A 15215-nucleotide genomic window follows, 5' to 3' on the forward strand; every position below is an offset into this window, starting at 1 on the left:
GGTCTCGAACTCCTGACCTCGTGAACCGCCCACCTCAGCCTCCCAAAGTGCTGGGATTACAGATGTGAGCCAGCAGCCCCGGCCTTAATGATAGTTTTTTAAAGATCTATGAAATAAAAAATCGGGGCTTGACTTTGCTTACTTCAATTCAAGACTTTGACTGCTTGACGTTGCTTACTTTAGTTCAAGACTTTGACTCCATAAAGGGAAATTCTTCTTAGTTTGTAATGGATTTTTTTTTTCCTTCTTAGCTTCAGAAATGGAGCAGTTAAGGATCAGCCCAGCTACCATGCTTGAAGATGAGATTACTTGGCTGGATAACTTTGAACCTAATCGCACAGCTGAATGTGAGACCAGTGAAGCGGACAACATCTTACTGGCAGGGCACTTACGCCTCATCAAGACCCTTCTTTCACTCTGTGGGGCAGAAAAGGAAATGCTTGGTAATTATTGCTTCATCTTATATGGCAGATTCTTCAATGCTCAATTATTGCCAGTGTGTGTAATTGGGAAAATAAGATAGATGCCAAGTGTTCCATGGAAAATTGACCCTTCACACAGTAGGAAATTGTCTGTTATTTTAGTGGCTAACAAATTTAAGGTGTACTTTACCCGTGTCATTAAACAACATAGAGAATGTTATAGCGTTCAAAATAGCTGGATCACATAACTTCCTAATACCAAATAAGAATTATAATTCAGGCCGGGCGCGGTGGCTCAAGCCTGTAATCCCAGCACTTTGGGAGGCTGAGACGGGCGGATCACGAGGTCAGGAGATCGAGACCATCCTGGCTAACACGGTGAAACCCCGTCTCTACTAAAAAAAAATACAAAAAAACTAGCCGGGCGAGGTGGCGGGCGCCTGTAGTCCCAGCTACTCGGGAGGCTGAGGCAGGAGAATGGCGTGAACCCAGGAGGCGGAGCTTGCAGTGAGCCGAGATCGCGCCACTGCACTCCAGTATGGGCAAGAGTGCCAGACTCCGCCTCAAAAAAAAAAAAAAAAAAAAAAAGAATTATAATTCAAAGTATATTTTTCTCTTTTTGCTGTTAGATACTTTATAATACATAATTTACTGTCTGTCTTCTTTTAAGGGGGATTCTCATCTGAGGAGGCAGCCCCTAACCACCCCTGCCCTCCAGTGGTGGGGTACATATGAGGTTCTCCTAGGGTGCACATGTAATTTGTAAAAGATTATTCAGTATTATAAATTGTATTCAGAAGACAAATGAAAAATTAACTCTTTTATAACACAAACCAAGCTTTACAAAATATTCTCAGCTACTGGGAATATATAGAAAAGAGTGATTCTTAACCAGAGAGAGAAAGACATATCATTTTAAACTAAAGAGGCAAGATTTTAAAAGTTTCAGGAACCCTTATGTGGACTCCCCTATGCCCAGAGTAAAAACTATTCACTCAAACCATTCTGCCTTGTGGTGTTCTTGGCACTTGTGTTTCTAAAGTGAAAGCTTGACTCCTTTCACTGTATTGTAAGCCCATAAAGGAAAGCACCCTCACCTACCTATCTTTGTATTCTGTGCCCTTTGTATTCTACCCCACGAGCTTTGCCATGTAGTAAGTTCTCAAAAAATAAACATTAAATTAAACTAAATGCCCTGCTTTTGGCTAGCCTCAGGTACCTTTGCTGCTCTGATAAGAAAGCGCAAGATAGGATCTTTGAATTAAAATATATGTTCATCTTCAACATGCATATTATGCTCTATTCCAGGTTCATCACTCATTAAACCATTGTTAGATGACTTCCTTTTCCGAGCTTCTAGAATTATTTTAAATAGTCATTCTCCAGCTGGCAGTGCCGCCATCAGTCAACAGGACTTTCATCCAAAGTATGGAAAATGCACGTTGTGTTCAGTTTTGGTAAAAATTCTAATTTGAAACTTCAGTCCCAAAAGATTTTGTTAACTTGGAGTTTGTCTTCCATCTGTGAGTCTGTATATCCTATGTTATCCACTAAATGAAGAAATGCATGTGAAGGGGCTTAGCGTCAAGCCTGCCTGGCACATAGTAAGCATGGAGCAAGTGTGCTGGCACCATTATTATCATCAGAATGGAAGAACAAATAAAATGTGGCTAACTTGGTCAGTAACAAATTCCAAGAGAAATGAAGGTTATAAGAATTATGTCCAAAGTACAAGTAAATAGACTCTGAGTACAATCTTGAAGGTTTCTCAGGAGAAAACGATAGGTGCTTTAGTGCATGAACCTTGTCGTTTGCTGAGTGCTGGCTGTGTTCTGTTAACTACAACTGCTCATGATTTATTGCAGGAGTAATTTTGGAATCAAATTTTGTATTAGTTTTATGGATACGAATTTGAAATATCTCTTTGTAATGTTGACCCTACTAGAGTGGTATTTATACTCTTGCGGGTAGGAAGAAGAGGCAGAGCTACAAACTGCTATTTCATTTGCTCCAAATCTAACTAACTTTGTTCCTTTCTTGTGAAAACCAGAGTTAATTGAGTAATCCTGAAGAAACTGATTTGCTATTTATAGTGAAAAGGGTTCCTGTACAATATCAGTGGTTATTGAAATGGACAAGGCATAATAAATAGTATTTTGTGGAATCCTAAGAGGTATCTTATCATGTATAAATATTTCTTTACGTAAAGTTGCCTCATTAGCAAAATCTGTTTTAGGTAAGAAAAAAAAGCAAAACCCTTCATTAGAACTCTTGGGGTGTTCCTCAGGCTGTGACTCCCATCCTCATTGCTATCCCAGCCCTGTTTTGGAAGATTTGGTGCTAGGTCTATGAGCATCTTTTATTAAAGCAGCAGAAACAAGTGAATATTTTAATTTTCAGTAAACACAAAGACATTTCTTTAGCTGTTTTATTATTAATAAAAGCAGTTCCTCCATAAATGAAGAAGGAAGGAGTGTTTTTATAAAAATCATATACAGTGCCTTGACTAAAAAACGAAGTATTTGTTCATCCCTCCCCATTGTACTGAATGGTGTTGATTTATCACAGTAACTCCCAGTCTTTTCCCACCAAAACCTTCAAGGAAGAAAGAGATTTAAAATACACAGAAACTCTTTTCAGAAGTAATGCTATTTTGTATCACAGTAACAAAGCAACTTTTAATGCTTAACCTGTGTAAATGGCACCTCCCTATTCTTTTCTTACTGTCCTTTGCAACCCTGAAGTTCAGATAAGAAGCAAAGGACAGTGCCAGCTCCATGGCCATTGTCCTCAGTGCCTGGTGTTGTGCTGGTCTAAAAGCCTCATAATCCCCCCCCACTTAAATGCCTCCTACACTCCCTGAGTGTTTCACCCAGAGGTTGGCATCCTCTTTTCTGTGTATCCTTCTTAACCAGTGATCCCTCAGTAATGCAAGGTTAGCATTGGTTAAAGTGAGATATAATTGTCCGTCCCCAAAGTGATTTCTACTACAAGGCAGGCAGTGTAGAAAGCCTTTGATTTCATGCAGAATGCTTGCTAGTTATCTTTTGTGTCACTTTAAACGAATTGATTTGACAAGCTGTATTTCCGTTTCCATTTTTTCATAGAAAGTTCACATAAAATGTTTACGGCTATCTATTCTGGTTTTTACAGCCTTCTTTTGCTGCCAGTTATATATTCAGATCTTAGGATGACAGCGATAAAATCTTTCTACATACCTATTTTATTTGAAAGACAGTTATTCCCATGTCATCTTTATTACAGAGTTCTCTTTACTCTTTCTCCTCCATTCTTGCTGATCCATTCATTAGATAAGACTCCTCTGATCATAAGTGAAAGAATTTTGCTACTTTATCATCAGGCCAAGAAGATAGTTATTAATTCCTTCTGTATTCATGACCTCTAGATTACTAGATGTCTGGGGTTAGACCTGACTTAAGTATGTTTATCCTCAAATTGGACAAATTGGAGCTCTTCTAATTCCAACTGTTGTTTTAGTTTAATGAGTAATTTAAGTAGACTATTCATTGTTGAAATTGACTTGTGTCTTGTTTGTAGGTGTAGTACAGCGAATAGCCGATTGGCAGCCTATGAAGTCCTTGTGATGTTGGCTGATAGTTCACCTTCAAATCTTCAAATTATTATAAAAGAACTGCTTTCTATGCATCACCAACCTGACCCTGCTCTTACCAAGGAGTTTGATGTAGGTTTTCTAGACCTTGATGAACTTAATTTTTTTAGAATGATCTCTTAAACATATAATTTTAAGACTGTATTTGCATTCTGCTGACCACAAAGAAAGTCAGTATTATTATTTTGCTTACTGTGTTCACATACTCAAATCAAGTATAAGCTATAGTATCACTCTAATATACTGAATATATTGTGAAATAGTATCCTTTTAATTAAAGAGGGAGAGACATTTTCAAGTTGCTTGGTAGTTATTCTAAAATAACTACCAAGTAAATAAGTAAAAAGTAGCATTCCAACCTATTTTTTGAGCAACTTTATGCTGGGCATAGGCCAGACCCTAGAGATACAAGTCAAGTAGACACTGGCTCTATCACAGTACAGCCTATGTTCAGTTAAATTCAATGAAGATTTATTGAGATTAGTATGTGCTAAGAGGCATATTTGGCTTTTGGAGCTCAAAAATGGAAATAGGATCCTAGCCCTCAAGCAGGTCAGTGTATAGTGAAAGAGGCCCATAAGCAGATAATTTCAGTATAATGTGATACGATACAAGATAGAGGTATGTCCGGAATGCTCTACTAACACAGAGAGGCACTTTACCACCAGCTCAGAAGGCTTCTTAGAGGAGATGAAACTTAAAATAGGGCCGTAAAAACTAGTGAGCCCGGTGAAGCAAGGTGGGAAGGTCATTCCATTCCAGTAATGCGAAGAATATGAACAAAGCTATGGAGCCATGAAATAGCTTAGTGTATGTTGGGATCTGCGAGAGGAAAGTATATTGCAGGTCCACTGGAGTACCAGACCAGAAATGGGAGGATGCTTTCAAAGCTGCCTTTTGTGTTCTCTAACATCACAGAAAACCAGACTTACCCTCTAGATGCCTGAGTTAAGTATTACAGAACAGAGGGGTTAGGTAGGAAAGGAAGTGGGGACAGATGTCCTAAATAGAGGGAATAGCACTTGGCAAAGACTTAGAAGTGTGGGCTGTCATAAATTGGAAATGGTTTTGATTGATCAAAATGGGTTTATAATGCTTTAGTTTGTAGGTTATGTGTTACTTTATATGCATTTATTTAATCAGATTTTTGAACTTTTTATGTTTTTCCTTACGCATAATGAAGGCAATATCTGTGTTAGATATTTATATTTTTAACACTGTTATAAACCAGTTTTTTTTAATCTATGCTTTGGACTACAAATAAATTTCGGTGTTAATTAGGTCTTAGAAATAATCCTGCTCTAAGTATATGTCTGATGTTATTGAAGAATAAGTAATACTTAGCAATTGCTTGAGGTCTAGAAGACCTACACATTTATGTCTGCTAGTTGGTTATTACATGGATGCAGATACTTGATATGTGCAGATAACATGATTCTGGTCATGGCATGAGAACCAAGATCTTGCTATAATAGCATTTCAAAGTGTAAAATTACAGTATCCTTTTCCACTTGGAGAAATGCCATGTTGAACTTTATCCACTATGCTTTTTCTGGATCATTTCTACCCCGAAAAGCTCTGTACTAGGGTCTATGTTATTTCAAAACACTTGTAAGTAAAATGGTAGGATAATCACCTATTTAATTATATGTTTACTGGAAAAAGTTTAATAGAAGAATGTTACCTTCTCTAAAAGGAATTACAATATGAGCCTTCTTTTACCATCCAGATTGGTCAGGATCCTTCATGGTAATCACTTCCTAGACTCACATTCCTTTTTTTCAGAGTACTACCTTAATTCATGAATATATATCAGGACATTTGCTTGATTATGCCTCTTTACCCTAATAGACTATAAGCGCCTTGAGATCAGGAGCCATGCACATTTCTGTTCTCTCTTATATCCCATGCACAGTGCCTGGCGTATAGTAGGGTATTTAATCAATATTTGTTGAATGATAAGTGACTATATAAATAAACAAATATACACCTATCTGCCAGGTATTTTATGAATGAAAAAGCAACATTGAGATAGCAGTATTTGATAATTATATCGGCATCTGCAGAAGTACTTCATGAATATAGGTTTTTGCCAGCATAGCTTTCATAACATGCTGGATGGGTAAATCTGTGAATGTATCTCCCACATAGCTATAGTGTAAATGTGTCTGTGGCAGAGATGCTCATTCTCCTCCTCTGCTGTTTCTATTCCTCTCTTTCCCAGTACCTTCCCCCAGTGGATAGCAGGTCCAGTTCAGGGTTTGTGGGGCTGAGGAATGGTGGTGCAACTTGTTATATGAATGCAGTCTTCCAGCAGCTGTATATGCAACCTGGGCTCCCTGAGGTGATTTCCTTTTTCTGTCCTTTTTGGTATGATAGATAATATGTGCGTTACTTGAAAATTGTTTCATAGTTTTTTATTGCTTTTGGGGTTTGCTAAAACGAGACATGGCGATTCTTTAGTAGCTCCTGAGATGTGTAGAGACATGTTGTTTATAATCACACATTTTTATAAAGCTGCTGTTGTAATAAGCTGCCTGTATTACAGATGGACTTGGCCTAATGTGAATTTTGAACTCCAAAGTTGTTTTTAAATTATGTTCCATAAGGTTACAATTTTAGTATTTTAGAAATATATGGGGTCTACCATGAGCACTTTACAATAATATGGCAGTGGCTTGTAATATGGTAGTCAGTGGTTTTGAGAGTATTCCATGTGTATTGGGCTGCACTTATTACTAGACCAATTTTCATAATCAGAGCTTAAGGACATGATTTGTTCATAATTAAACCAGATAGAAATTACTGAAGTTAAATATCTGCAGCATTACAGCCATGTTCAAACATACATAACATTCTAAAAAAGTAATGTGGGTACTAACGTGTACATATGTCAGAGTTACCTGTGAAGCATTTTAAATATTTCAAGCTTGATAATGTTTCTTTTCTGTGCAGTCATTACTTTCGGTGGATGATGACACAGACAATCCAGATGATAGTGTGTTTTACCAAGTGCAGTCTCTCTTTGGGCATTTAATGGAAAGCAAGCTGCAGTATTATGTACCTGAGAATTTTTGGAAGGTATTTCACCCAGTAACTCTTGAGATTTAAAGATGTTAAATATTTGGAGTTTGGCTACATTCTTTCTCTAATGATAATGGTTTTTTGTTTTTATTAACTTTAGACTAATTCCTTGCCAAAAAACTGTAAAAGGATTTGTTATACCCTTGTTGAAATTGGTACTTGGTTTCAAATCATTAGAATGTTGAGAATAGTCATTCATAATTCCTAGGAATTTGCTCATCTTAATTGTTTTGAATATTTTTCATGATTCTTATTTTAGCTCTTTGCAATATTTGTTCATATCATTCCCCTGACCCTGTGCCAGTTTCACTAATGTCTTTAAATAAAGAACACTTAAAGTTTTTTGAGACGGAGTTTCGCTCTTGTTGCCCAGGCTGGAGTGCAGTGGTGCGATCTTGGCTCACGCCATCCTCCACCTCCCGAGTTCAAGCGATTCTCCTGCCTCAGCCTCCCAAGTAACTGGGATTACAGGCACGCACCCCATGCCCGGCTAATTTTGTATTTTTAGTAGAGATGGGGTTTCTCCGTGTTGGTCAGGCTGGTCTTGAACTCCCGACCTCAGGTGATCTGCCCGCCTCAGCCTCCCAGAGTGCTGGGATTACAGGCGTGAGGTACCACACCCGGCCAAGAACATTATTTTGAAACATTGCTGTACTGTGTTTCACATATTGGAGGATCACCTTGTGTTTTTCCCCATAGGTTGATTAGTTTCTAAGAGAGAAATTCTCTGTTTCATGGCCTAGATCTTACCCAGTATCCACTTCTGATTTCAGAGACTTATTATGATTGTAAGGGGACTAGGAAAAAGGGTGGATGGCTGAATACAAGCTAGTCTCACTTTACTAGAAATGTTCACATCCTAATAGTGAACCTGATTTTTAGAAGCATTTAAGTGCTCTTTTATGTTCCCTTTCTACCACATTCAGAAATTGCTACTTTTCCTTTAAAAACATTTAATTTTTGTTATATAGATTTTCAAGATGTGGAATAAAGAACTTTATGTGAGAGAACAGCAGGATGCATACGAATTCTTTACTAGTCTCATTGATCAGATGGATGAATATCTCAAGGTAATAAAAGTTTTACTTTCCCTCTAACTCCCTCAAACTCTAATTATAGTATGAGAATAGTGTCTTAGAATTTGAGGTTACTATGAAACTGACAAATCAGAAACTGATTATCTTTAACATAAGAACTATAATGTATTCTGTGTTTAAACATCAAAATATAACACAGATCAATAGAATTGTATATTTTCTCTTTTTTTTTTCTTTTCGTTTTTTTGAGACAGAGTCTCGCTCTGTCACCCAGAGTGGAGTGCAGTGGCACAATCTCAGCTCACTGCAACGTCTACCTTCCAGGTACAAGAGATTCTTGCACTTCAGCCTCCCGAGTAGCTGGGATCACAGGTGTGCACCACCACGCCTGGCTATTTTTTTTATTTTTTTGGCAGAGATTGGGTTTCACCATGTTGGTCAGGCTGGTCTCAAACTCCTGGCCTCCAATGATTCACCCACCTCAGAGCCTCCCAAAGTGCTGGGATTACAGGCGTGAGGTACTGTGCCTGGCCTAGAATTGTATATTTTCTTAATTCATCTAACGCTCAATGAAGTATGTAACTCTTAATCTCTACTACATAATAATAGCCATTCCTACCTACATATTCTGTGTGTCCACTGAAATAATCTGGCCTCAGAAGAGTGCTGTAGTCAGCAGTGAGCTGACGGCCCTGTGCAGAGCAGAGAGTGCTCTGGCAAAGGGGAGAAAGGAGCCAGTTTCAAAGGTTATTTGTGGTGCTGTTGAAACCCAAAGCTCTCTACCTCAACCCTGTAAGCCATGTGGCAGACTTCCTAAACGGTATTGCCTTCTCAGATCCTGCTGTCACTGCCAGCATTGGCCTCTCATCAGTAGGCACAATTCTTCCATTTTATAAAGTAACTTGCAAATTGATGGCATTCTATCCACAAGAAAAAAGAAAAGATTGCCGAGAGTTGCCCCTAACTTGGTCCTTGTAGCACAGGGAGAAGGATTCGGAATCACCCTGGAGAACATTCTGTTGTCATTAGCTCTACCTGACCCATCCCTCCTCCTCCTCCTCCTCCTCTTCCTCTTCTGATCGTCTGCATCACTCTGACGGTGGAACCAATAATGGGTTTGGCCTCCATTTATCGCAGCTGACACTGCCAGAATGACTCATTTTGTTTTGGCCCTTAAATTGCAATGTGTTAATAAAATTCTATATACTCATAAGTTCTGGAGGCATCACTTAAAATTGTAACTTTTCATTCCAACAGAAAATGGGGAGAGACCAAATTTTTAAGAATACATTTCAGGGCATCTACTCTGATCAGAAGATCTGTAAAGACTGTCCTCACAGGTGAGTGAAGATATCACTGACAGGAAAAATAAATATCATTTTGAAGTGATTTGTCTAGTATGTTGTAAATTTTGCATTTGTTAAGAGACTTAAAACCCTCTCCCTCTCAATAGATCTATAAGTATTTAGTGACTTAAATTTCTTTGGTTTCTACTTCCAGAAGTAGAAAAAATTTCTTTGTGGGCTTAAGAAAATATTCATTGAAATTCATAATTTTAAGCAATTCTAAATTGTCACAAAGTGGCATTTTAACTTATTAATGGACTTTTAAAATATTGAGGGACTCCCAGATTAAAAATGTAGTTCTGTGTTCAATTATGGTAATTGAAGAGTTTTAAATTCCATTGCTGATTGTGGGTTTTCTGTTATTTCCTAATCAGATATGAGCGTGAAGAAGCTTTCATGGCTCTCAATCTAGGAGTGACTTCTTGTCAGAGTTTGGAAATTTCTTTGGACCAATTCGTTAGAGGAGAAGTTCTAGAGGGAAGTAACGCGTACTACTGTGAAAAGTGTAAAGAAAAGGTATTAAGTTTGCCCTTTTTAAAAAACAAGATTAATTTGTTATTCACATAGTGTGTCTTGGTTTTATGTAAAATCAGTAGTAAGCTCATATTGTTATTTCCATTAGATTGTGTCATTACTTGTTTTCACATGGGTCAGAAAGACCTTTGCTTTAATTACTGTGCTGTTTTATTTTCTCCATGGAGATCATTCATATTTGCTCTTTTTTCTTTTTTTTTGTCTTTAGAGAATAACAGTGAAAAGGACCTGTATTAAATCTTTACCTAGCGTCTTGGTAATTCACCTAATGAGATTTGGATTTGACTGGGAAAGTGGACGTTCCATTAAATATGATGAACAAATAAGGGTAACTTTTTATCTTCCTGAAATTTTTCACAACCATTCATTTCCTCACTCCTTTTTTTTCCTTTTTCTGTTTTCATATTCCGTCTACCATGTTAAGGCTGTTGTCTCAGCATTATGAAGAGCCCCTTGTCTTAGGCAGTTGCTGCTACTGGAATAGGCAGATCTGGAAACAGTCGCCCTCATTTCTAGAAGGCACCCTAGTGATTACTGTGAAGGAAAATGCCTTCCTTAGTGCTCAAACCAGAGACTACTTTAGACATTCCCAGACTTAGCATTTCTGAGATTTTATACTTGAATTGTTCCTAGCTTAAACTAGGAAAACACATAGTTGTTCCTAGCTTAAACTAGGAAAACACATCCTCTTATTTGGATCTCACTTAACTGGGTACTGCTGTATACGTTACTAATCAATGTTAATATGGTCTTTTTGCTTTTACGTAGTTTCCCTGGATGCTAAACATGGAGCCTTACACAGTTTCAGGAATGGCTCGCCAAGATTCTTCTTCTGAAGTTGGGGAAAATGGGCGAAGTATGGATCAGGGAGGTGGAGGATCCCCACGAAAAAAGGTTGCCCTCACAGAAAACTATGAACTTGTCGGTGTCATCGTACACAGTGGGCAGGCACACGCAGGCCACTACTATTCCTTCATTAAGGACAGGCGGTAAGGGTTTCCTGAGGCAGCACTTACTCACTTTCTGCCCTCGCCTTCTCTCCCTTGTCATCCATACTCACCACTGTGGTGCAGACACACTTTGGCATTGTTCTTGACTGTGTTTCATTTTGAAGTTTTAAAGCTTAGTGCAACTGGTTTTACCCCTTCAGTTTGAAAAGTTGTTTTAGAAATTGAAATAATTGTTACTACGTATTTCTTAGATATTTTCAAATGATAATCACCTGCTTTATTTGTAGACAGTACATAGAGATAAATGCTAAGGATGAGAATGTTGATTTTTTTAACCTTATGATGTTTGTCTGATTTCCGGGCTCTAGAGGGTGTGGAAAAGGAAAGTGGTATAAATTTAATGACACAGTTATAGAAGAATTTGACCTAAATGATGAGACCCTGGAGTATGAATGCTTTGGAGGAGAATATAGACCAAAAGTTTATGATCAAAGTAAGTATTTACAAATGGATATTTTCCATTTTTTATTTATAGTTTTCTATAAAAATTAATAGTATTCTTTATATAAAAACAGCAGATTTTGTTATTTTTATTATACTACTATTCTAGCTATAGAACCATGAGCAAGCTCTTTAATAACCAGCGTGAAAATGTTCAAGGTGTTTATAAAAATTTTTAAAATAATTTCTTACAACAACCTTGAGGGATAGGTAGGGGAGCTGGGAGTAAGTTAAAAGGATGAAATGAACATCAAAGAGAAACTAATGAGTACAGAAATTGAACCTTAAAAATAGTTTTGGAAGTAGTTATCCATTAAAATTTTCAGATTTCCTTTTCACTAATATAGAGGTGTGACTAATTAGAGAAGACATTTCTAGCACCTGTGTTTTTAAAACCGTATTTATTATGCAGTGTGGCAAAGCAGTCTTCCCCTCCACAACCCCCACTCCCAGGAGAAAAGAGTATGAGGAGAAGCACAACCCAATCAGAACTTGCTCTTTGATAAAAAGCTATTTGACGGAGACCTTGGCATTTCAGAAACCTGATTTTGAAATCTTCTAGTGGTATTTCTAAATTTTTAGCTGTATTGGCTTCACTGTATTAGATTTTGATACCATGCCATTATAGTCGTGCATCGTATGGTGGTAACCTTTACGGGTTGGATATAGTATTGTCAGAATTTACCTAGATTTGGCCGATCATGGCAGAAATGGTTAAGTGAGGCCAGTTATCCCATCCTGTGCCACATAACATATTTTTAAATGTCACTTGCTATTTGCTTACATTTAGACCTCCCTAGGATACTTACCTTCTTTCTCTTACTCCATTACCATACTGCTCCCTTATTCCTTGCCCCCGCCTATATCACTTCCAAGTAAGAGATCAATCTTAGGCCCAGAACTGAAGTATCCTGACTTCCATGCTAAGCACTACTCTAGAGACACTCATATTTTACTTAACACTTTGCATTTTACAAATTTAGGGAGTAGTTAACTACTTACTGGAATAATGGGCCCTTTGTTTTAGATTGTCAAGACAAGAAAAGCTTTTACTTACAGATGTCTTTCTTAATGTCTTGTTATAAAGCAAACCCATACACTGATGTACGCCGAAGATACTGGAATGCCTATATGCTTTTCTACCAAAGGGTGTCTGATCAGAACTCCCCAGTATTACCAAAGAAAAGTCGAGTCAGCGTTGTACGGCAGGAAGCTGAGGATCTCTCTCTGTAAGTGTCTCTTCCCTGTAATTTGCTGTGTGATTTCTGTGGTGATGATGTGGTCTATGAGAATATACTATTTGAGCTTTTAAAGATAATTAGCTAAGCTGGAGAGAAATTCTAAAGAATTCCAAAAAGAAAATAAATCCATTTCCTTATTGCTTCCTGGTTATTTTCTTGGCAATAGGTTGTTACATATTTAGAAAGATGCACGTAAGTTAAATCATTCTAGAGTTGAAGTGTTTTGTTTTTTGTTTTTTTGAGACAGAGTGGTCTCACTCTGTCACCCAGGCTGGAGTGCAGTGGCATGATCATAGCTCACTGTAGCCTTGACCTCCCAGGCTGAAGCGATTCTTCCACCTCAGCCTCCCGAATAGCTGGGACCACAGGCAAGAGGCACCAGGCTCAGATATTTGGTTTGTTTGTTTTTTGTAAAGACAAGGTCTCCCAATGTTGCCCAGGCTGGTCTGGAACTCCTGGGCCCAAGCAATCCTCCCACCTAGGCCTCCCAAAGTGCTGGGATTATAGGCATAAGTCACTACACCTGGACCTTTTTTTTTTTTTTTTTGATGTTAGCAGCATTTGTTGAATACACTTTCTGTCCAAAGCACAGTACTGTGCCAGCACTGTCAGAATGTTGTTGTTTTTTAAAGGTCCTGTCGTTGGTGAATTTGCCTTTTAATGTGTTGGGTCAGGAAAGTGTTTACTTTTTCATGTGAGAAATATGACTATATGTGTTTTATTAAATTTGAAAACTTGGTTTAATACTTTGTTCTTACAAGACTTTGAGTGTATGGCTCTAAGATAAGTTTATTTCACTGCTTTTTAATGGCTGGGAAAGATATCTCACAATAATATGTAGAAAGAATTCATTTTTGTGCTTACTAAATGTTAAATCTCATATGCCAATTAAGTAAAAATTTCTGTTAAAGTTTGTCCTGCACTATTTTATCTTCTATAATGTCAATCAGTTCTCCCAACTAATTAGAAGGTATTGCATTTTTTCATTTCTTAATTGATACATTACGATCATATATATTCATGTGGTACAGTTTTATGTTTCGATACATGTATAATAATCAAATACTTTAAGTCTAATACCCTGTTTATGTGAATGTGGCAATTCTTACTAACTACTGAAAAAATAGCCATTTTATACTAGACGAAATTTTCTGATTCTGTCTCTTAGGTCAGCTCCATCTTCACCAGAAATTTCACCTCAGTCATCTCCTCGGCCCCATAGGCCTAACAATGACCGGCTGTCTATTCTTACCAAGCTGGTTAAAAAAGGTGAGAAGAAAGGACTGTTTGTGGAGAAAATGCCTGCTCGAATATACCAGGTAAGAACCATATAAAAAATTCTAAGAGGGAATGTCCACGTGGACATCAAAATGTATCCAGTAGGTCCAGAAGTACTCCTGCTGGGTTAGTCGTACCACTGGTGCTACATCATCTGACACACTTGTCTCATGAAACTTTTACGCCACGCCATAGAGGGGACCATAGAGCTAGAGCCATGGAGTGCTAAGAACACAAGTATGAATACACACTCAGGATTGGCAGGCACAATCACTGACCTGCTGTGTGAGTGTGAGATGTCACAAATAAACAATGTTGTGGGGAGTGGGCAGTAAAGAAACCATGTTGCCAAAATAAACTTATTTTGTCCGGAGAGAAAAACAAGGTTCATAACCTTTGAGTAGGACTAATAAGACAATGATTGGCCATTATTTATTGAACACCTACTGTGTGCTACGTGCTTGAAGCAAATCTTTAATTTGTAAAAGATTATTGTACAGTATCAGGTTTTATTCTCATTTTTTGGATGGAAAAACAGGTTCAGAAAAGAAGAAACACGTGCCAGTGTCACAGGGCAAGGATCTAAATTCAGAACTGTCTACTCAGTCCAGACTTTATACACTAATTAATCAAAAGCTCAGTAGCTAGAACAAGAGACTTTGAGAAAAATACGGAGTCTTACATTAAGAAAGAGAGAGAATTAAGCCATCTGACACAAAGGAAGCATGGAGTTGGTTGTGCTTGGGAGAGCTCTATTTGTCCCCTTCTGCCTAAAATACCGAGTTAGAATTTATTTGTCCTTCATGTGACGGTTTACCTGAATTTCCCAAAAGGGTATGGTTTAATGAATAATAGTTCTTATAACATCTTATATTCCAAAGGAAGGTTTTCTCTCTCCTCTTTTGAAAGTTCAAAACTTGAGAAAGGGGAATTAAAAATTATAATTCACTTTTTATAAGTGCTTTTTACCTATATTTTTACATATCATTAGAAATGTCCTTCACATATTGAATATTTTTCCATATCATAAAAATAATTATTAATCTTCTTTTGTAGATGGTGAGAGATGAGAACCTCAAGTTTATGAAGAATAGAGATGTGTACAGTAGTGATTATTTCAGTTTTGTTTTGTCTTTAGCTTCGTTGAATGCTGTAAGTAGCTAATTGAATTCTTAGAAATAAGAAAGATTA

The 15215-nt window shown here is 37.5% G+C and overlaps 1 protein-coding gene across 6 annotated transcripts in view; it reads left to right on the forward strand.

Moving 5' to 3' along the window:
* The window catches only part of USP24 (ubiquitin specific peptidase 24), a 148945-nt gene that overhangs the window by 106638 nt on the left and 27092 nt on the right, over positions 1-15215 (forward strand). For all 6 annotated transcript variants that reach the window (XR_012419749.1, XR_012419742.1, XM_005543253.4 and 3 more), the window contains 14 exons: positions 252-443; positions 1731-1848; positions 3981-4125; positions 6278-6397; positions 7009-7134; positions 8109-8207; positions 9432-9514; positions 9895-10036; positions 10263-10382; positions 10823-11043; positions 11373-11497; positions 12593-12734; positions 13915-14065; positions 15081-15176. Coding sequence is in view for 4 of the 6 variants with exons in the window: in XM_005543253.4 (XP_005543310.3) it covers positions 252-443; positions 1731-1848; positions 3981-4125; positions 6278-6397; positions 7009-7134; positions 8109-8207; positions 9432-9514; positions 9895-10036; positions 10263-10382; positions 10823-11043; positions 11373-11497; positions 12593-12734; positions 13915-14065; positions 15081-15176 (1880 nt within the window). In the remaining 2 variants the exon portion in view is untranslated. The remainder of the gene's footprint in view (positions 1-251; positions 444-1730; positions 1849-3980; positions 4126-6277; positions 6398-7008; positions 7135-8108; positions 8208-9431; positions 9515-9894; positions 10037-10262; positions 10383-10822; positions 11044-11372; positions 11498-12592; positions 12735-13914; positions 14066-15080; positions 15177-15215) is intronic.

The sequence above is a fragment of the Macaca fascicularis genome, chromosome 1 (genome assembly GCF_037993035.2).
Source record: "Macaca fascicularis isolate 582-1 chromosome 1, T2T-MFA8v1.1".
Lineage (NCBI taxonomy): Eukaryota > Metazoa > Chordata > Mammalia > Primates > Cercopithecidae > Macaca > Macaca fascicularis.